We start from the raw sequence: 22,773 nt of genomic DNA, 5'->3' as shown, positions 1-22,773 counted from the left end.
CTTCAAACATAAAGATATAAATTTTTTATTTTATGTGAAGAATCACCAACAAGTGGGACACAATTGTGAAGTGGAACCAAATCTATTGGATTTTTGAAACTTTTTTAACTAATATAAAAATGAAAAGTGGGGCGTGCAAAATTATTCGGCCCCTTTACTTTCAGTGCAGCAAACTCACTCCAGAAGTTCAGCGAGGATCTCTGAATGATCCAATGTTGTCCTAAATGACTGATGGTGATAAATAGAATCCACCTGTGTGTAATCAAGTCTCTGTATAAATGCACCTGCTCTGTGATAGTCTCAAGGTTCTGTTGAAAGCGCAGAGAGCATCATGAAGACCAAGGAACACACCAGGCAGGTCCGTAATACTGTTGTGGAGAAGTTTAAAGCCGGATTTGGATACAAAAAGATTTCCCAAGCTTCAAACATCCCAAGGAGCACTGTGCAAGCGATCATCTTGAAATGGAAGGAGTATCAGACCACTGCAAATCTACCAAGACCTGGCCGTCCCTCTAAACTTTCAGCTCAGACAAGGAGAAGACTGATCAGAGATGCAGCCAAGAGGCCCATGATCACTCTGGATGAACTGCAGAGAACTACAGCTGAGGTGGGAGAGTCTGTCCATAGGACAACAATCAGTCTTACACTGCACAAATCTGGCCTTTATGGAAGAGTGGCAAGAAGAAAGCCATTTCTCAAAGATATCCATAAAAAGTCTCGTCTAAAGTTTGCCACAAGCCACCTGGGAGACACCCCAAACATGTGGAAGAAGGTGCTCTGGTCAGATGAAACCAAAATCGAACTTTTTGGCCACAATGCAAAACGATATGTTTGGCGTAAAAGCAACACAGCTCATCACCCTCAACACACCATCCCCACTGTCAAACGTGGTGGTGGCAGCATCATGGTTTGGGCCTGCTTTTCTGCAGCAGGGACAGGGAAGATGGTTAAAATTGAGGGGAAGATGGATGCAGCCAAATACAGGACCATTCTGGATGAAAACCTGTTGGAGTCTGCAAAAGACCTGAAACTGGGACGGAGATTTATCTTCCAACAAGACAATGATCCCAAATATACAGCAAAATCTACAAAGGAATGGTTCACAAATAAACGTATCCAGGTGTTTGAATGGCCAAGTCAAAGCCCAGACCTGAATCCAATCGAGAATCTTTGGAAAGAGCTGAAAACTGCTGTTCACAAACGCTCTCCATCCAACCTCACTGAGCTCGAGCTGTTTTGCAAGGAAGAATGGGCAAGAATTTCAGTCTCTCGATGTGCAAAACTGATAGAGACATACCCCAAGCGACTTGCAGCTGTAATCGCAGCAAAAGGTGGCTCTACAAAGTATTAACGCAAGGGGGCCGAATAATTTTGCACGCCCCACTTTTCATTTTTTTATTAGTTAAAAAAGTTTCAAAAATCCAATAGATTTCGTTCCACTTCACAATTGTGTCCCACTTGTTGGTGATTCTTCACATAAAATAAAAAATTTATATCTTTATGTTTGAAGCCTGAAATGTGGCAAAAGGTTGAAAAGTTCAAGGGGGCCGAATACTTTCGCAAGGCACTGTATCTATTAGATTATTAAAGCCACTTAATACTTGTAAGTGTTGTGGCAACTGGTTACTACTGCAAAAGTATTTGATGTAATGAATGGAGTACCACAGAGATCTGTGTTAGGAACACTGCTTTTCCTGTATCAATGGTCTGGATTCAGGTGTAATTCGTAAAGTCAATCATGAAGCTCATACCAAAAAAGGATGATAAGTATATACTGTAAAGGAAAATCAAAAAGACAAAATTCAAGACTGGGCACACATATAACTAGACAGATATATAACAAGTACAGAATATTGCATGCAGGTAGAAAAAATGTAAATTATAGATATGAGAAACACTGAGCTACAAGAAACTATTTAAAAGACTTAGATGTCAATTATGAGGTCATTTAATCTTTTAGCCTTATAAAAAAGCAAATATATATTATATAGAAAAATGTGTAGAATTTTGTTCACCATGTTACAAAAATGATATTTTTTGCTTTTGAATAAGTCCAAAGAAAAACTTTAAAGGAATGCCTTGCTCTGACACTCGAAAACAAATTAAACCTTTCAGAAAGTGAGCTTAAGGGGTCCTGAGTCAAGTACTCAAAATACTCAAGGGTACTGACAAAACAAACATCTTCAGAACCAACATCATACCAGCAGACGTGGAAGCCAACAGTAAGTGCATTTGAAACTGAAGTCAGGAGGCACATTCAACACAAAGGGCATATGAAACAAACTGCTCATGAGTCACCATGAGCCAGATGGGCTGAATGTTCACCTCTTGTTCGTAAGTTGTTGTTATTATTAAAACGTCAGCTTTTCTTTGCCTACATTTTTATTACAAAAAGCAAGAACTCTTGCAGATTTTGAGAGGACATGGAGAGCAATGAGAAACCTGCTTGATTTTTAAGGACCACTGATTTTAAAACTGGTGGTATGAGTTTAAGGGATACTGAACACTGTTTTTCTTTAATCGTACTTTGGCTGAGGTGTAAAACAATTCCTAATTAGCAGTAATTATGGATACTGCTGTTATAGGTATCCTATATTTTTTAAAGTAATTGCTGGTTTTTACTACATTCTTGAGCAGGAGGTCTTTGGCAGCCATTACCTGAGGGAATTACCCAGGGAATTAATTTCAAATACTTGGTAAGATGTTTTATTCAAGACTCCCAAGATGGAAATAAAAGCATATTATTATATTCTGGGTTGTGGAAGTATGTGAGATCAAAGTTTGACCTCCTCCAGAACAGCTTTTTAAAACTGCTTTTTTATTCAGAAGGGTGAAAAACATCCAGTTTTTTTTCTAAGCTCAGCTGTTCGAGTGGCACTTTAGTAAAGAGTTTAATATTTACAGTGCTGCAGTAGATGCCGGTTAAAGAATATCAAATACAAAACAGGCTTCAATTAAAGTCCCAACTGACACATTTTCCATCTTTTTGTGTTTGCAAGTGCCAGATTTGTCAGGTGAAAGTGCAGCAGTTGAGAATAAAGCATATCAGAGTGGGTTCAGATGGAACATATTTCAAAGAATTGCTGGGCATGTATACAACAATTTCATTTTGAACAACTAAATTACAACAAACTGTTCTTTAATCATTCTTATGTACATGAAAAACACTTTGAAAAGTAAAAAGACAAGAGATTCAAAAGCAGATGAACATTGTTAGAGATAGGTGTACAGTATTTAATCATTAATTAAATTATCAAGAGGGAGATTTCTAGGGAATTCATAGGTCATGCTCTTGTAGTTCTGGCTTATTATAATTCTCATTAATACTAATTAATAGAAGGAAAGGCTTCATTTTATTGACTAAACTGATCTTAGAAAATTCTGGTGGAAGCTATAATGTGATGCTTATGTCATATGTCTAAAGGTTGGATCACAAAAAAATGAGCCACCTCATTGTTATATGGCTGAAAATACCATTTGAGAACCACAAATTAACCATGTTAACTCATTCAAACATAAGAAAGGTCAGAAAACCAAAGGGGGGAATTATTGTCTCTCGTTTTCTCTCCTCTGGAAGTCCATCAAGTTGGCCACCAATGTATGTTTCCGTTTCTACTGGTACAGTATGTTTCTGGTTCTGTGGTTTGTAACAGTTCATGACATTTTGGCTACCTTGTACTTCAGTACCTCTTCACACAGACATATTTGGTTTGTAAAAAATGGGCTTTGACCTTTGCTGACTCTCTTTTTGTGCACAAATACACAAAGGAAGCACGAGAAATGTGTGTTTTGAGTGGGTTAACTTGTATTGTTCTTAACATGACAGGTGTTTGAATGATGAGGCCGCGTGGGAGAGATTCTGTTGCTTAAACTTTGAAAAACAAACTGTTTGGATTTAAGGAAATTCATACTGATAACAGTATATGGTTACCAAAAGACTCTACAAGGTTTAGAGTTTAAACTTGATGTAAAAATATATATTGCAGGCCTGCTAATATGCTGCTAAACTGCATATTAATATGCTGTATACAATATATAATATTGTATATATCAAAACCAAAACTGTTTAGGATCAACTTAAGAGTATTTTACATACTGTACTCTTGTCTTCTGGAGTTTACCTACCAGAAAGTTTATCCCATCATTTGTGTAAAGTACTGCTCCTGTTAATCAGCTCCTAACCAAAGTCTGATTTGCTGCATAGAAGTCTGAAAATCAAAATCTTTTTGATGTTGCATTGAATCCCGGAGGAAGAGGATATCTGAATAAAGAGCTGGTCCACACAACATTTTTTGTAATTGATTGAAACAACCTAATAACGGCATGGTACTGGAGAGATCAAAGGTCTGACGGCAGCAGGAATGCTTTGTACCTCTTTGTTCATGGTTGTGATAATGACATTGACTTCCCATCTGCATTGCGATGAAAGAAATTGTAAGCAATCAAACATAACCTCTGAAATTATTAGAACAACTTTACATGGTACAGCATTCATTGCTGATACATATTTCTTAGTTACCTTAATAATCTAATTGCCGTGAAACTAGATAAAACTCAGGAAGCCTGGTATATTGCAAGTAATTCTGCTGAAATGAATAGCCATGTTACTGTATGAAGCCGCTACTCAGGATAGATTATCCATTAGAGCATGTATGTAAAATAGAATTGCAGTTTCTTTGATTCAGTGCCTGTAAGAAATGTTACATTATTTATATTTATTATAACAAATATAATGTAATATATAATATTATAAAATGTAAGGTAATTTAGATTTGTATGCATAAGTACAAATAAGCTTAAAATAACTGAGTTGAAACATGCATAATAAAAGGACATGCTAAACCCTTAATGTGTTAGCTTAAGAAGAACTAAGCTTAAGAGGGTTGCTGTTTGTGGTATTCCATATGTTTTACAAACCTTTAGTACCACACAAAATATATCAGACAAGTCAAATATTTGATACAGTATATTCATCTCAGCAATGAGTAACAATGGCGATGGAAACAGGTTTAGAACTGCAGTGATCTGTGTACTTTTGTAACATATTTCTGTTTTCACTAACTGTAGGTTACGCAATCTGTTATGCTGTAGTTAAAAGGTACTGGAAAGAAAAGCGCTAAAAATAAGAAAACAACGTGCTCAGAGTGGTAATATGTTTTTTTCCAATTTTAGTGTTAAATGAATGTTAGCACTCCTTTGAAGTACTTCAGAAACGTTACAGAGATAACACAACTATTGCATAAGCAACAGGTGTTAAAATTGAATTTTAAGACTGTCATTAAAAGACAAACAGTGGAAATACTTAAACAGGGACTAATTACACGTAATGGTGGTGTCATCATTGTAAACAAGCAGCATGCTAGAATTTGTCACTGCCACCCAACTTGCATCATCTTCAGTGTGAAAATCAATGATAAATCAAGGAGTTAAGTGAAGTATTTGAGTGTTCTTAATTGCAAAGACGTTTTTTGAAGTTTGCTTGTAGCAAATATCAGTTCCCAGCAAGCTTCCTTTCCTGGGTTTTTTCCTACCAGAAAAGCAGAAAAATAACAGAGCCCAGCACTTTGACAAGGAACACTTGTTAAGCTCTGAGCCAGATTTTGTCAGCCACAGACAGAAATGTTTCTTGAACTTGAGGATGCAAATTCAGCCTAAAGAGACTTGCATGGAATTGCAAATAAGCCCATTAAGATTTTCAGTTTTTGAGAACGCTCATTATCAATGTTGTTTCAGTACTCAAATATCTAATGAACTCAGAAGAAAAGAACTGAGGAAAATATAACCTTTGAGAAGACACTGGATGAATTTTCTATTTCCTTGTCAAACCAAATTCTGATGTTCCTGCATCTGAAAACACAATTATGAGGTTTAGATTAAGTAAAATAATTTATTTTAAAAACATGAAAAATGACCTGGCTATAGTCACTTTTGTTTTGTTTGAGTGGTGTATTGAGAGAGTGGAGCATCTTCTCCATGGAGAACAAGATGTAATCTGGGTAGTGTAAAATGATTTGTTTCTGTACGGTTTATTAATAAAGTATTGTTAATTGAAATATTAAATAGAAACGTATTACAAAATCATTTACGGGATTATTTTTATTAGACTTTTTAGCTGTGCTTTGATATTTAGTTTACAATTTTCTTTGGTCTTTGTTAAATCTGCAAGTGACTCTGATATAACTGTGAAAAAGCTGTTCTGTTTCATTTCTGATTCTCCATAAAAGACAAACACATTTACTTAAGTCTTAGAGGTGGATGATTAACAAAACAGTTATGTGGGAGTTCATGCTAAACAGTCATCAGATTATTCATACAGTGGTAGCAGTTTGGGTGTAGTTCCTATCTCTGTCTGAAGGTGCCAGTAAGTAAATGTTAATGTTAGTAAATGTTGTTGTTATGCAGAGAAAACACTTTCCCATTTTTTTTTGGAGTGATGATTTCTGAAATTGTTTGTACGTTTCTGAGATAAACATTTAAGATCAGTTACAAAATTACCCACTATCAACGGATTAAAATAATGTTATAATCATGGTGATCTATAACATAAATGCAGAGATATTTCAGGTGCTTAATAGCAGATTTTATGAGACAATTAAAGAAGAACATTGCAAACATTTGTTTGTAAAGCAACAAACATAAAAAACACTTTGTCTTGACTGTTTCCTATACCCCGTGTGTATAGAACTGACAGCAGCTAGACAAATTCCTGGAAAATAGCTCAGGCTGCATAATCCTTCAAAAAGCGGATTTTTGTTCCAGTGTCCATTAACAGATCAGTAAAGGCAATCTGTGGTAAGGAAGGAAAAGGACCTTCCCATACCTTTTAAATGGAGCTATATGTTGAAGGGTATTCAAGGTAGGCAGAGTAATTTTTTTTTGCATTATTCCTATAATACAAATATATGTTCCTTGTACTTCTATAATGCTCAAATAGGGAGCTGCGTCAGCATGTGTAGGCTGCAAAAGAACAAGTAAAGGTTTATTCCATGATGAAAGGAAAAGAGACACAACATTTCGGCTTTTCTTTTCAGCAGGAATAAACCTGTACTTGTTCTAATTCTGTAATGCTGTTCATCCCAAAGGATCTCAAAACACTCTACATATGGTATATGAAAAGAGCCACTTCATCCAACTCTGAAGTACAGCCCCAGTACACAGCAAGTCACCCATACTTCACCAGCTGAATTATGGGAAAACGTTAGGAAGGACTGATTTGATAAACCCATAGTGGAATTTAGCCAGGACACCTGCTGATCTTTTCTTTCATGATTCCTACCAATACAGGTGGGGGGCATTTCAGAATTAGGTTTTTAATGACAGCTTTTTTGATTTGATGTCTTTGGTAAAAACAGCCAGTCACAATCTATAAATGACACTTTAACATCTACTTATCTCTTCTTCCTTTCTCCTAACTTTATCTGTAACTTCAGTGCTTTTTAGACGAGTATTGAAAAGATTATCCAGCACAAGGCAGAGAGAGAGGCTGTCATGAATTGGTTTCTCATGGGACTAATTTAGATCTCCTTTTCTCAGTGCAGATAACTTCATTTCTTAGAAGAGTTTTCCTGTGGTTGATCTGCAAGGTCTACTAGTCCCTGCTTTGCATGTTACAGCATTCTGTTCTGGATACATGCTTTCTCATGCCCTCTACAGCTTGCTTTACCATAGTCAAAATGCATCACACCTTGTTTGAAGTTTAGAAATTACTGTAACAAGAAACATTCATCTCTTAAAGTTTGCTGTTCATTCTGAAACAAATTAAACCTGTTCCTTGTCTTACCTCCCTGGATGGAAGATGGTGAGCTTCTCTGTTTAATGAAAATTAAATGTTTTATTACAAAATGTTGGTATATTTCCATACCAGAATAACCCCAGCCGTGGAGTAATTTTCAGTCAAATGAGCAGAGAGGCTTATTTATTATAGTTATTTACACTATATGAGATAAACAACAGATAACAAAATGTAAAGCTGACATTTTCTGATGTGTACATTTATATATTAACATTCGTAATTTAAATTGACATACATAAATGTATTAATGGAAAGCCAAGCTTTTGTTATGGAACTTGGGAATAACTAATTGAACGTGTATCTTGCTTCATTTTTCAGTTGAGGTAAATATCTATAAATTCTAATATTTACACTTGTATAAATATCCCTATTTACATAAAGAGCATGTTTTCAGGAGCTAGGATAGGAATATGTCTGTATTCTTAACCAACAGTCAAAATGTGTCTGACTGTTCTGCCGTGCCTCTCATGAATGATGAAAGATTATTTATAGCATCCTTTATTTTACTTATCATCCTTTTCTAGTTAAATATTTAAAGCAAATGAAAACAGTGTGTGAAACAGCAGACTATTTCTCTTGATTTTCTTTGCTTGTTAAAAGGAGTCCTGGCTACATGATGATTGAAACAGTGCTGCGTCAACATTAATTCATTCGTTCTGCTTGAGTTGATGCAAAATTGTTCTGCTCTGCAGGATTATGGAAGCAGAACCCTATTACTGGGAATTAAGAGGAAAAGATTCACAGAATTAGGACTTCATGAGGGAAAACAAAGAGTACATATAGTATGAGTTACCTTTTTTAAAACCTTTCTTCTTTCATCTGGTCTGCTGAGCTACAAACTTAAGTCCTGGGTGATTTTCTCACCTTTTTAAACATTATTTATCTTTCACAATATTTTGGCTTTATCAAACCCATTGTAAAAATGAACCTTCTAGAATTAGAAGAAGAGAGTACAAAAATAAAAAAAAGTTAGCCAAACATAAATTAGATTTATTATGAACGTTGCAAATGAAAGATGAAACCTAATAGGTAGCATTTTAAAGCTTTCTTAAGTTTGGCAATGTGCCCTAAAGAAGCATGATTTTTTATGAAGTTTCTGAACCAGGATTTAATCATGGAAATGAACAATTAAAAACTTAACTATTTTGAGAAACCTTGTCCTGTACTTTTTCATTCCTTAATTGTGGCTTCAATGATACATTTGTGCAATTTAATAGCATTCATGAATTTTGTAGCATGTAATATTTAATAATTTGTATCAAGCAGCACAGCTCTTGGCAAAGTTGAATTCTCTAGGTGAAATTTAGAAGATGTACTTCAAAGATGGGGTTATCATTTAATAAAGTCCCGTGACAAACTAATCTCTGTCTTATGATTTTATGTAGCCTATTTAAAGGCGGACCTCACTATCCTATATTTAGGCCAAATGGTAAATAACATAAGTAATTGTTCAAGAAGAGAAAAAATATATGGTAAAAGGTTAGTTATTCTGCTCAGAACAATCACAGGTGACCAATGCTTGAACCTTCCAAGCTGTTTACTGCTGGATACAGAGCAGGATTTATCAAATGGTCAGGCAGTTGTACTCAAATGCTGAGGAAAAAGCAGATATCCATGACGTGTTTAAATAATAAGACTCTGAGGCTTATCCGCCTGAATTCGTATTGTTTGGAATTGGAGGGAAAAGATGATATACAGTACATTTTAATTAGACCTGTCAGCTTAAAATAAAAGCTATAATAATATATTCATACCTACATACAGTAATCTTTTTGATTATTTTAGGACATTCCACAACCGTTTGTAGAGTTCTGCAGACCTCTATGACAAATTAATAAAAAACATCCTATTTGACGCCTGTAAATAGGAGTGAATAAATGAAAATGATGTTTGGGATTTTTTTAAAAAGCTGTCAGGTTGAGCTGTGCGTCACTGTTTCTCTGTTTCTCCACGGACAGAGCCTGCCAAGGAGAGACAAAAGCCCAGGTCGAGATCCATATCCATCATGGGAGACTCTGAACCATAAACTGTGCTTTTCAAGATGGAAGTTCCTACGGTTTTCTACTAATATTACTCTGAGGGGGCCTCCAGGCCTGCCATGATAATGATTGGCTGAGACTAGTCAGCTGAGGCATGAAAGAGTATTTTTTTTTCCATGAGGCTGCAGTGGAGAAAACCAAGGCGAGTCTAAATAAGAAGGAATGAAGAACTGACAGCCAAAAAGGCAAAATTACGGATACCTATCTAGGCAGGCAAACAGACGCAACATGCTTTCATGATTTGATGCAGCATGATTTCTGCAAAAGAAAAGTGATCGAACAAGCACGGGTATCAAGCGCAGCATTGTTCTCATAAAATTGAATTGCCTTATCAAAGATCTTCCTTTTTAAGGTGGGGACTGACACAAGTATTAAGCAAAGTGTCAGTGCAGCTGTACGTAAAGGTAGCGAATGAGAGGCAGCCCACTTTATTCATTTTGGTTGCAAGAAGATTAATTTGAGAATTTCATTCGATTGGTAAGATCCCAGCAAGACAGCTGGCCTTTGTTGTATATCCTGAACTTTATCTAATTTTTTTATCAGAATAAGTACAGAATTCATTCAAAAATACATACATAGCACATTATGTCTCAGTTACACACAAAACACAAGGAGCACAATAAAGTAGATGCAGATTAAACCCACAGAGAAATAAAAACATAGACTGTTTAAGATCTAAGAGAGGTGGCAGAGCGGATCTGACATGAGGCTGAAAAAGTTAACAATTTCACGACTGACAACTCATAAGTAATAAATGGATTTAGAATGACATAATTTGGGCATCAATACAACCTATTTGGTGATAGCGAATGAAGGGGTTCCACATCTCTTTATATTCCAATTCTTGTTTTTTGAGGGACATGATTTTTCCAGTTTCAGGTTATCTACCATGAATGAGAGCCACTGAGAAAGGGATATTTTGCTTTTCTCTTTCCAGTTGAGTAAAATAGCCTAAATGTATATCCTAAAAGAACTAATCCTAACCAACAGTGAACATTGTCGTCCTCCCTTTCCTGTTTTCACTGCCAATCGTGAAGAAGTCCACTGAGATACATTTGTCAAAAATGAAATAACACAGAAACAACCTTTTGATTATCTCATACTTTGTAAGGAGAATTGCGCCAGACTTCCGAGTCTTTTCTGCTAGTCTGTGTTCGTCTTTCACACATTCAGCAATGATTCTGAGGGATTTAATAGAAAGTGCAAATGAAAATGACTTGCCAAACAAGGGAATCTGTAGACCTAAGAAGTGAGCTTAGGAGAAAGATCTAGAATGGAAATACCAGCCCACTGGAGGACATGTTTTCATGTTAGCTATGCAATGATGTGTAGCTAAAAAAACATACATTGTCTGTTTGGTTCGGAGGAATATGCATAAATTGAGGAATACAGTAGCCTTTAGATTTTTTCATACATCCAATGAACCAGGAAAAAGAAGCATCATATAATAGAAAGATTTAAAGATTGGATAATGGATCCTGCTGAAAAAAATAAATGTACTGTCTTTAATACAGAGGCCAGAAAATAAAATGGCCACAGTTATTAATACTTTTATCATTTGTATGTAGTAATATCCTCTGGCATATATTACTCTGACGACATGCCTCCGTAGTTTGAGCACATGTGAGTGGTCTCGCAGCCTGTGGTGGACAAAAACACTGGTGTTCCCTTCCTGACAGGACTGCACTATACCTTTACATTTCTCAGTACTGGACAGTTGAATGTTCTTGATCCAGCTTGTCGTTTTTTGTATTAATACGAATAATTTGTGGTGTGAATATATTTGACCCTTGAGTTTTCCAGAATTTAATTATAACAAATATTATTTTTCCCAGTTCGGTGCTATTATGATAACAGTATAACATTTTGTGGTGTTGTATCTCTTTCACGTTGTGAAGATTCAGCCATGGAAGTAAAATTTATTTTTTACTGCTTCATTTATTTATTTCTTTTATCCCTTATACTCAAAATAATTACAAGCAAATAAAACCCGATGCTTTACTTTTCTTTGATGCGTTTAGGTTTTATGCCAGTCGGAAAAATTGCAGCATGGTACATACTGTATAACTAAAACTCAGCTGTACTTGAAATTAATTCAACTCAGAGTCCAACAGGCCATTGGTGATAAATGAGCTAACCCTTCCATTTTCCTTCCAGTTTTCCAGAGCAAAGTCTTTGTTATTGGATAAGCCATCCATCCATGGCGTCAGTGCAGGGCGGAGCGAAGCAAACTCCAGATTCCTCTTCCTACAGCAGTGTCTTAATTCTCGGGACCATCACAGCAGCCTCTGCCTTTGTGATCACGGTACTCATCGTGCTGCTGTGCATGGGATGCAAAAGGTAAACCCTTAAAACCAAATGCAAGCCAAGTGGTTGCAACTTAAAGCCACTTTTAAAGTTCACATTACTTCCAGACTCTCTGATCTTGGTGATTCCTTTAAATTCAGGAGGAAGTGATACAAAAATTTGATTGGACAAATAAAAGGAACGGATCACCTGCGGTATTTACTCCAGGTATCTTCTTTGGAGTCTCGGTGGCATCTTTTTACCTTTAAGGCAAGCAGTGAGACAAAAAATGTGGTTATTTCTGGGACAAGTATGCTGTTAATACATATTCTAGAAGTCTAAGTATCATATGGCCCCATTCCAGTTTCCCTCAGTTTTAGTTTATTCAGTTACAGAAATATTCAGACAAAGCCAGTGAAATGCGTCAGTAATTTTTTAAAGTGCGCAACATTCCACAAATCAAAGTTTTCTTTGTTGTTGTGTTCTGGGTGCTTGTTTACTCATTTAGTCATTGTATTGTCTTTAGAGCAAGATGACTACAATATACAGTACAGCAAGATTGCTTTTAAAGGATTAAAGAGGTACTTAGTCGGTAAGGTACAGACAATGTACTTTGAAATGATAATGTCTTGGTTTACCACAAATTGCTTTTCCAGCAAACTGGCATATATACAGTACTGAAGCTAATTTCTTATTCAGATAGCTACAGTGCGTCTCTCTTTTGCTGCCTGAGACATGAAGCATGTAATGTATTAGAAAAAGATCAAATTACACTCAGAGCAGAATTTATATGTTAATTATGATAGCCAGTTTCTTCATTTGCCAAAGAAAAAGGCTTTTACAGTACAAAAGGAAGCTCAGTTGTAGGAATTGAGACCCAATCCGACATTTTTTTGTGGTCATGTTGTCGGGAATAGAATAGAGTTTTTTGTGAACCACACAAAAGTTACTTCAATTTGTTCCATATTTTTGCCTCTAACCCTTTTTTGTATATTCAGTTTTTGTAATAAATTAATTTTAACATTACTGTATCCACTGCCAAGAGCACTTTGAGGAAATGTAGTAATATAGTATTAAATACCAATTATTATATATAAAAGGAAATGAAGGAGAGTAAGTTATTTAATTTACATCAGAACAATTTTTTTTTGCACTCTGCAAATCAGAATGTTCAATAATCAGTCTTTTAGGGTAACTTTCTTTGTTAGTAAAAAAGTTGAAATCATGTTTGTGCTTAATGTATGTAAGGACCAGCCATCATCTCAGTTGTGCTAATGAGTGTTTTAGCACCCGCATTAAACATGTTTTTTTGCCATTCATGAAGAGGTATGTTTGGCTCTTGTAATCATTTATTTTTTCACATTCTAAAACAATTAATGTTACCTTGTTTAGAAAGGAAATGTTTTCTAATACTGGTGAACTGAAAACTAAACTTAAAATTTAAACTCATTACTTAATCTAAAAACATGTATATTATTTCATTCTATTATGAAATTGTAGAAAAAGGAAAAGAATCAGAAATGTTTTGACCTTGAATGTTGGTTTGAGTTCAAAAGCAAATCTTTGTGATTTGCTGTTTTAATCTGAGCATGCCTATGCATGCAGTGTACAAATCTAATTTCTTAGTGATGACCCTGATGTGCACAAGCATCTGTTTATAAAAAATGAAACATTCATTCAGGTCCATGATTCTCGTGGAAATTGACTATTGCTGTATCAAGTTTTCTAAGATTCTAGTTGTTTTCATCATCCGTCTGTGGTTTGGGAGAACTGGAAAAGCAATGAAATCTATGTACAGAAGATGGTTTATCTTCATTTTTTACTATGTATTTCAACTTTGAAGCCCCCATAGCATTTAACAAGAAATATCTAGACTAAAATTACATTAGTTGACAGATATAACAAGTTTTTATTAAAACTGAATTCAAGAACCTATAGAACTGATGGGTGATCAGAAACATAAAAAAATTGGTTACTTTGTGTATTGACACCTCCAAAAATCTGAAAAAAGTTGTCTTTACCAGTTTTATAAGAGTATGTATATGTTCTTGTGCTTCTGGAAACTACATTTAATCACTCTGGATGTACTGTATCTGTCTTACAGTAAATGTGGCATCTTCTGTAAAGAAAGGAGAAGTGCTTCATACTTAGTAGTGGAAGTATGTTGCCCTTATCTGTTGTACTTTAGATGCCACAATGATCTCTGCAGTAGGAAACTGTTGAGCAAAACATGCAAAACTAAAATGTAAAAGCATATTGGCTGCTGAAACCCATCAAAAGGAGGAATCTTTTCAAGTCTGTTTTGGAGCCTATCAAACATTTCCAGGCTGCAAAGTTATTAGTATGTCTAGTCTGTTTGCATGGGACTGGAGACAGCTGCCAACTGGCATTTTTGAAGCTTTGCTCAGAGTGCTTTCAAGCTCTGCTTCTTGGGGAAGAAAATTATGTCTCACTTGTCTACAGAGTGGGGAGTGGGTGTGAAACGTATGCTTGTTGAATGCTTCATAGTGGGGAAAAGTAATTGGTAATGTATCTTAGGACACAAGAATTATTCACACTTCAACAATACACTTTGCACATTACCATAGCCAGAAGTATTTTCAGTAGGATTGTTTCCTTTTGATGATGAGCAGCTTTCCGGTTCAAAATCTGTGCTGATCCACCCAAAAAAAATTCAAATGTTGCTTACAGATATTATATCTGAGACTATTTTATTTGTGTTACATTACAGAAAAGGCGACTGATTATCGGATGGTAAATGTATTTGGCATCCTTGCAGCTCTGGATGGCTTAGATAAAATTGATTGATTTCCTCGTATAAATGCCCAACTCTTCCGTCTGCAGAGGCAATTCTTATATTATTTTTGCCTTCTTTTACTTCTGCTTTAGTCGCAATCGTAGTATTAATCTGTGACAAGTCCTGTTCAGGAAGATCGATTAGGCTCCCAAGTAGATAAAGGAAATTGTGCAGTTAGTGAATTTACAGTTCCCTTGGATTTGAAATACTTTTTTAAAATTTAAATAATAAGATCTATTATTTCCCTGCAGTCTTATTCTTAATTGCATTCCATCATGCAAAGACGGATTACTTCTGTTTTAGACAGAATTTTCGTAATTACATTAATTTGTATTTGGATTTTTTTTTCAGGAAGGAGAAACCAAAAAGAATCCAGGCAGATGGGGTAAAACTGATGGACATGGTGTGTAATTTGTAATTTGCTGTTGTTGTAAACTATGCCACCACTGAGCAATGAAAATAAGCAGGGATGTGAAAGCTGTCTGGTTAGTGAAATAGATTATGTTCATATTTTTTACCCTCGCAGGCAGCAAGATGTGCATCCTGTTGTTCATTCAGTTTTCTCAGGCACAGTATAATGTTACAGTTTTGTGTCATGGAAAAATACTCAGAATTTAAACGATTCTGCATTTTTCACTAAAAATATAACAACATAAAAATTTTTCAAATGTGTGGCAGCCGGTCAGCTCATTTGGGTTGCTAATTAATCCAAGGACCTCATCCAGCTGTTTTGTGGTAGGGTGTCTGCTATAATAGTATGGTTGGATGGATCTTTCAAAAACAGATTTTTCCCTGCTCTTTTTAAATGTCGTGTACTTTTTAAATCTTCCTGAAATAAGGTGTAAGACCACTATGAATTTCCTAAAAATAAAAACAAGTTGCTCTGTGGTATTGCACTGTTTTTATTTTTGTGTTTCTCATGAATGAAGTTTATTTGTTTTAATTTCATGGTGCATCTGAGTATTTGATAATATCCTTAGCTATACTGAGTTTCGTGGACATTTCAATACTTTGTCAGTAATACATTCTCACGAGTAATACTCTAAATAGAGTTTCAAAGTTTTCTTGTTCCTGTTGGCTCTGTTTTCTGTGTAACCAAAAACAGTGAATAAACTAACTGGCTCTTGTTTTACAGAATTCACTGAGGCAAACAAAGCTGCGCTCCATTAGCAAGTCTGACACAAGGCTTCATGATATAAACAAACTAGACTACAATGCAAGAAGTAAGTGTGGGAGCTCTGATCTAGCTTGCTAACTATTAATGATAAATTATTTAGTGTTCAGAACTCTGGAAGCTCTTCATTAGAAATTAAGTTGGGTACGTACTGTAGCTTGAGATTCATGGACACTGTTTTTCTGTCAGTACACTGGCCTTTATTTTTGGAATTGCAACAATGCACTCTCAAGATAAATCCTGTTTTCTGAAGAGCTAGCTTATTCTGAACTAAATACCAAAATCCAAGAATTCATCACGTACAGGTTCCTCAAACGTACTATTTTCCAGATTAATCTTTTCTGTGCAACATAGGTATCATTAAATTCACAGCTCATTTCCATGTGTATTCTATTACATCTGTGTAAAATTAGTGTACAACTGTCCGAGAATATAGTTATATTATCCTTTATAGAAAAAAGGGTCTCTGTTGTAATATTTTTTCTCCCTTTCGAATTACCCAGTTCAGACTGTAGTGAAGAACACAAAAGCATGAGGTCTTATTATCTCCAGCGGGACTTTTATTTGAATGCATATTTTTTTTTTTTTGCTCCTTGTAGAAGCATCGAAAAATCGTCCAGCCAGCATGGATCTCCTGTACCTTCCCAACCGCAGGTCTGACTTGGACTTGCGATGCCCTCAAAGCAGACAGCTCCCGAAAATTCCTCTCGGTTCCGGGGCGGAAAGGGAGCACACCTATTCTGAGGTGAGGCCCCGCGCCCCAGAAGATGCTCTTTATGAAAGCGTCGGGGGCAAGAATGAGGCTGAGACAGCAGGCAGCGCTACACTAGTTCAGCCGAAACCACAAAACCCGGCCCAGCCCAATGGGAACGGCATCACAGCCCCCACAAATACCCAAGCCTCGGACGCTGTAACGGCTGAGTACGCCTGCATCCGCAAGGTCAGGAAGAACGACAAGACCCCTCTCCAGCTGAAGCAGCCTGAAAATGGCACAGGTTCGAGAGAGCCAGAAACCATCCGCTCTAACACAGAGCTACACCCTACACATCGCAAACAGGATCTGCCAAGAAAACCCATTGATGAGTTCCATTTGCTTTCTTTTCCCAAGGTAAGGCTGATGCTGTACTGGTCGTGAGTCTTTAATTAAAATAAAGAACTTTCACCAGGCTTTATTTATAGCCCTTATATATTTATATTCAGAACAACAGAGAGGCAGCTAACAATAACAAAGATTCCTGGCTTTGAATCATAAGGCCTGTTTCTCTGGGTACATTTTACAAAGGGAGATCAAGAATAATTTGTGAAGTTCCTTCAGGGTAGAGCACTTTGAAGTCTTGATGAGCTTCCTGTTTCCAAACATGCCATCTGATCCTTGATTCGATCAGACCATTCCGAAATGTACTGTTTGCATGGCAACGATGCTAGGCTTTGTGGCACGAAGGGGTTTTTTTTGGTGAACTTGCAGAATGATTTCCATAATTCTGATGCAATTGATGGAAACCAGCAGACAAAACATGTGACTCGCAAATCCTAATCCATGAACACTGAAGCTAACTGCTTGAACACTGAAGCAATTAACACTTCGGGATTTCATAAAGACAGTCTGAAAAGATGAAGACAACATAAAATATTGTAACGCAACGGGGGCTCAGACGGGAGGCATAAAATAGAAATAGAACACATTAATGGCAAATATTCTATTTTTACATATTGCAAATAAAGCTTTTCCTTAAATGGTTTTGCTTTCGAGGCCATACGTAGTCAAAAGAAGTATTTGTTAGAGCTTTAGCTTTGATTAACTGGGCACCAGTGTTTTAATGTGCATGTCAGATTTATTTCCGTCCACCAGAGGGCACTAACTAGTCCAAATGCTGAGTTCGGCGAAATATAACAAAGGCTGCAATTCTGCAAACAGCGGTTTGGTTTAATTCCATCAGTGTTTCCTGTTCCTCCTACTTATTTTCTTTTTATGTGCTAGACCTTTCAGTATTTCATACAGTTTCAAATATTTCTGTTCATTTACTGTGCGACCCATATAGGCTGAATCTCCTTCTGTTTATAATCTTATGGTTCCTAGGGTTTATAATCATGTCTAAAGTGGATGTATAAATTAATACAAAATTTGTACAGTTTTGCAATAGAATAGTTCACTTCCAAATTGGACCCCTGATGTACTCTTACCGTAATCGCCTCCACACAGTCTTCAGTCTTGACTTAGACCTTGGCCTGATCTTTGCACGTGTAACTAAGCAGTGATCCTTAGGTGACTGAACATTTCCCTGATTCGCCACTAGTCTGTGGAACACTCATCCAAAGGGCATAAGTGTTAGTGACAAAGTGACTCTATTGTATTCAGATAAAAACAATTTTAGACGCTGGCTCTTGGAGCTTGATCAGCTGTTGATGTTTATTGTTGTTTTAAGTAAATAGGTTTTAGTGCTTTAGTTACATTTTTATCTGCTTCGATCTTATGAAGGGTTTGGGGGTGTTTTCATGTGAAAGTGCTGTAGAAAATGATAGCTATAATCATCATCATTATTATTATTCATTTGGAGTTTTCAAAGCAATGCTTTCCTCTATTTTCCTGGTTATGTATTTGATTTGTGTACGTGTAGATTGTGAGTCTGTGGAAATTATAAACAATAAAAACTTAATATTCAATGAGGGCAGGTTAACAGACGGCTCTGAAGCTTGTGAGCTTCTACAAATAAGACGTCTGTCTGCTACCTTTGTTCATGCACCTGCCTCACCTTTCTTCTTGATCTAAGTGTAAACCTGGCCTGGTTCCCAGTTCTACCTCTTTTTTTTCCATGGTGCAGCTAACAGCATTTCTCTCAGGTTACGCGAGCTTCCGCTGGATTAACAGATGCCGGTCTGTCATGTGTACAGTGCATGCGGCCACCGCATACAGTTCTTGCTGAATTCACTGCCGTGCCGGCACACTAGACATCATTATGTAAGAACTTGGTAGATGGCCACGGTGTATGTTTTGTATTAAAACCAGTGTGGAAAAGCAGAACCAAGCTGGTGGTAAGAGGGGGGGGGAGGTAATTTGGGGGTGAGAAGTGTCAGGTAGGTGTGTAACACATACAGCAGTTACTTTAAGCTTCACTCATAGTGATGTGTTTAGCAAAGGAAAAACACCCCAGAACACCCAGAAATAGACAAAAACCAAGATATTTTTTTATACATTATTGAGATAAGGGTATATATATGGTGTTGAAATAACATTGCTAAACCAGTTGTAAAGTGTTGCTAAACAGTGATTTACATTTCGTCCTGAAAGGTATATAAATGCCCCCAGTGTTTTTAGCTGGACACCACATCTCAAAGCCGATCCAAGTTGCAAGCACTTGTAAGAGGTCCATCCCGAGTTATGAATTGATGCACTTTTCTGGTGGTGTTTGCTCTAAGGAAAGGCTTTAAATCGCTGATTGTACTTCTGTTAATTTAAAATTGTCAACACATATGAAATATCTGAATGGGGATGCAATCCAATATGCAGCTAGCACATGATTTTCATTGAATTTGTTTGATCACAATGCCACAGTGTTCTTAGTAAGATATACAATTATGCATTCTCCTCTAGGGTGTACTTATAGAAAATGCACATGTTTGATTAAAAGCAGGACTTATCTCTGAGACTTTAGTGTTTATGGCACAGTCATTAAAACAAAAGGATTAGCACATGTCTTGCAGAAGGTTTACTGCCTTATTTTATTAGCATAAAACTAAAACACCTGGCATAGTATCATTGGAAAAAGTTTGTAAAAAGAGTCAATTCTGTTTTTTGCCGATATTTACTGTAGCTGTCATGCTTTCAAATGAATGACTTCCATAATAAAAAGAAAGCTTTTTAAACAGATGACTCAACAGGCTCTTGTTCTGTACAGAAGATGACAGAATTTTCCTGCACTTCATTTTCTTTGGCAAACACTAGTTTTTTTTGTTGCCGTTTTGTACTTAGGGTACATCTGTTGGTGTGCTACTCTGCAGAAAGTCACAGGCCAGGAAAATACAGTTAATTAAAGACTTGTAATTACCACCTCATCATGATTTAAATTAGTTACCTACAGTACAGTACTCAAAATATGCAAGATGTTTGAAAAGACAATCATGCAAAACTAAAGACAAAGAAGGATTTCATACTCTTTCTCAATTCTAGCTGCCCAAAACTTGATAATACATTATTGGCATGTGTTCTATAATACATTCACCACAGAGAAAGCAAACATTATTTAACAACAAGTCTATTTATATATTTTGATCCTTGTTGTAAAAGGGACTGACACCTGTGTGATTCTTTGTGTGACTTTCAGGAGACTGTATTCATGGGCAATGGTGAACAGTACATATGGAAGCCCCCTGAAGAAGGTGATATCTCCATGCTCCAGTCAAGACCAAGTGCGCCACCAAGCGTCCCACATGGAGACAACAATCAAGGACAGCTGACCGCTGTGGAGGTCAGTGCTGATTCTGGAAAGGGAATGTGGAAATGTGCTGTAATAGAAACATGGGTGACAGCAGATACGAGATGAGGTTGAATAGAGTCAAATGTTTGTCAAAATATTATCAGTCATTCCTGAGGCCAGCTCAAGTAAAATCATGTTCTAAAAGTTAAATAACAATGTGCCCCAACTGGTCAGGGAATACTAAGAAAGGTCATGTGAGTTACTGACTTTTCCATGAACAATTTGGTGGCGGAGAAAGAGCAGTATCTCAAAAGAGAAGTGTTTATTGAAAACAATATCAGACAAGATCCAGAATTACACAAACTAATATTAACAAGTACTATTTACAAATGGAGGGAGGCTCAGCAGGTTATATCCAACTTCCAACTCTAGGTAAATAACACTGGCATCTAATATACTCAGATATGGACATAAATTGTAATTAAGGTAATAAATACTGCTTTTACAAAATAGCTTATCTTCCACAGTTGAGCCTCCAAACTGATGCTAAAAAAAAGGAACAATAAAGCATCTAAATAATCAAGAGTGGAAAACTCTGCTGAAGAGATTTAAAAAGAATTTGGAATATTTGCAAATATTATGAAAATACAGCATTCCCCGAGTGTGGTATGAGTCCCTTCAGTGTCCAAAACCTGATATCTATCGACTTTTCAGGGAGGAATTCAGTGATGAAGATACAGTAGGTTAGAAAGCTGTAGATTGCTCTGTTTTCTCTTTAGTTTGGACCTCCCCGTTGTAAGAATGGCAAGTGGTCATCTTCTGGAAATTCATGCCTCATAAATTGTAGAGCCATCTGGCCTTCACTCATTTCGGGTCTGCTTAACTGATTAAATAAATACTTGAGCCAGTCCCAGCAGTCAATGGCTGTCTAAAAAGAGGGATAAAAAAATATCCAGCCTGTTCATTCATAGTAAACAGCACCTAATAGTAACATACTGTAGCTGTCAGGAGCAAGCGTCTAGCCAGGGAACACTTCTGCTTTTCTCTCTCTGCTGTTCCAATCCCAAAGCAGCAACAGCAATGTGACATTTACTACATTTCAATCAAATGCAGTATAATGCTCTCAATGCTCAGATTGGTTTACAATATTTGAATCATTACTGTAAGGGAAACTATTGAGAAATTACCCTAGCTAAGGCGTTCTACCATTAGAATAAACAGAAAGTGAAATGCTAAGGAAGGATATTGAGGTAATCAAATGTTTCCAAGAATTTTGGAAGTACCTCCCAGACTCCAATTTAGGAGCCATTCCCTTTCCTGAGGAATCGAGCGATCCATATCCAGAACACAATAAGGAGGCTAATAATAATAATGAGAATGCATAATGTGTATTGAATGCACTACTTATGCTTAAAAGTGTAAGTTGTCTGGTCCCCACTCACAGCGAAAATGTTAATGGTTTAATGTGGTTAAGAAGTACAGTGATTTTACTGGTTTTGAATCACTATAAATCCTTGTTTAGATTTTCTGTTTTTAAAGATGAAAGCCTTTTATAGCACAGAATGAACTGTGCTTGAAAATAAAGCATTTATTTGAGTAAAATATTAATTTGTTAGGTAACGTAAAATATTAATATATTATGTTGAACATTGCTACACATGTTGATCTGCTTAAATTCTGGCAAATCGTTTTGAAACTCAATAATTCATAAAAAATCATATGTAGGGATTTTATTCTGCTTTTAATATATGTAAAATCCTACTTGAATGCTTAGATTATGTTTAAAACAGAGGAGTTTATATTTATTTTCTGCTGAATATTCAATTTTATTGTGGTAGTTTTTAATATCACACAAGAAGCACAACCTTTTTAATTTCCTAAAGATTTTTTTTTATCTGGATACCATCCAAACAAAATGAGTATTGGAGCATGACTCCTAGTATAAATGCTGGTCTTTCTCCACCATAGCTTGAGTCTGTTTCATTTTAAATTCATGCCCTTCTTCCTTGCACAAATGCACAATTATAATTCTAGCAGACAGCTCTTAATGTCTGTAATTACCTGCATGTTACACCTGCAGTTAATATGTGCAGTGCCCTCTAATTAGTTGCCATGCCTTTATTTAGGATCTTAAAATTCTGTTTGAAGTAAACACAGTGGCACTTTCATCAAATGGACATACATTTAATTTTTCACAGAAGAAGGAATCAATTCTGAAAGAGCACCATGTGAATTTTGCATTATTTGTATTTAATGGTGAACAGGTGAACAGT

The 22,773-nt window shown here is 36.2% G+C and overlaps 1 protein-coding gene and 1 long non-coding RNA gene across 4 annotated transcripts in view; one reads left to right on the top strand and one right to left on the bottom strand.

Moving 5' to 3' along the window:
- The window catches only part of LOC102685415 (phosphoprotein associated with glycosphingolipid-enriched microdomains 1), a 47,513-nt gene that overhangs the window by 13,121 nt on the left and 11,619 nt on the right, over positions 1 to 22,773 (top strand). Inside the window, exons 1-5 of one of the 2 annotated variants that reach the window (XM_015364969.2) lie at positions 12,032 to 12,171; positions 15,266 to 15,317; positions 16,050 to 16,137; positions 16,688 to 17,196; positions 20,408 to 20,551. In XM_015364969.2, the coding sequence (XP_015220455.1) occupies positions 12,032 to 12,171; positions 15,266 to 15,317; positions 16,050 to 16,137; positions 16,688 to 17,196; positions 20,408 to 20,551 (933 nt within the window). Of the gene's footprint in view, positions 1 to 12,031; positions 12,172 to 15,265; positions 15,318 to 16,049; positions 16,138 to 16,687; positions 17,197 to 20,407; positions 20,552 to 22,773 lie in introns of those variants that run through there. The other variant, XM_015364970.2, reaches the window with a different exon arrangement.
- LOC107079586 (uncharacterized) overlaps positions 11,854 to 22,773 on the bottom strand; it is a 31,568-nt gene continuing 20,648 nt past the window's right edge. For both annotated transcript variants that reach the window (XR_001480530.2, XR_001480529.2), the window contains exons 2-3: positions 12,328 to 12,380; positions 11,854 to 12,151 (exon numbers count right to left, since the gene is read on the bottom strand). This is a non-coding gene — a long non-coding RNA (uncharacterized lncRNA). The remainder of the gene's footprint in view (positions 12,152 to 12,327; positions 12,381 to 22,773) is intronic.

The sequence above is a fragment of the Lepisosteus oculatus genome, chromosome 16 (genome assembly GCF_040954835.1).
Source record: "Lepisosteus oculatus isolate fLepOcu1 chromosome 16, fLepOcu1.hap2, whole genome shotgun sequence".
NCBI lineage: Eukaryota > Metazoa > Chordata > Actinopteri > Semionotiformes > Lepisosteidae > Lepisosteus > Lepisosteus oculatus.
Note: the sequence above shows the minus strand (reverse complement) of the source record. Positions and strands in the feature narration are given on the sequence as shown.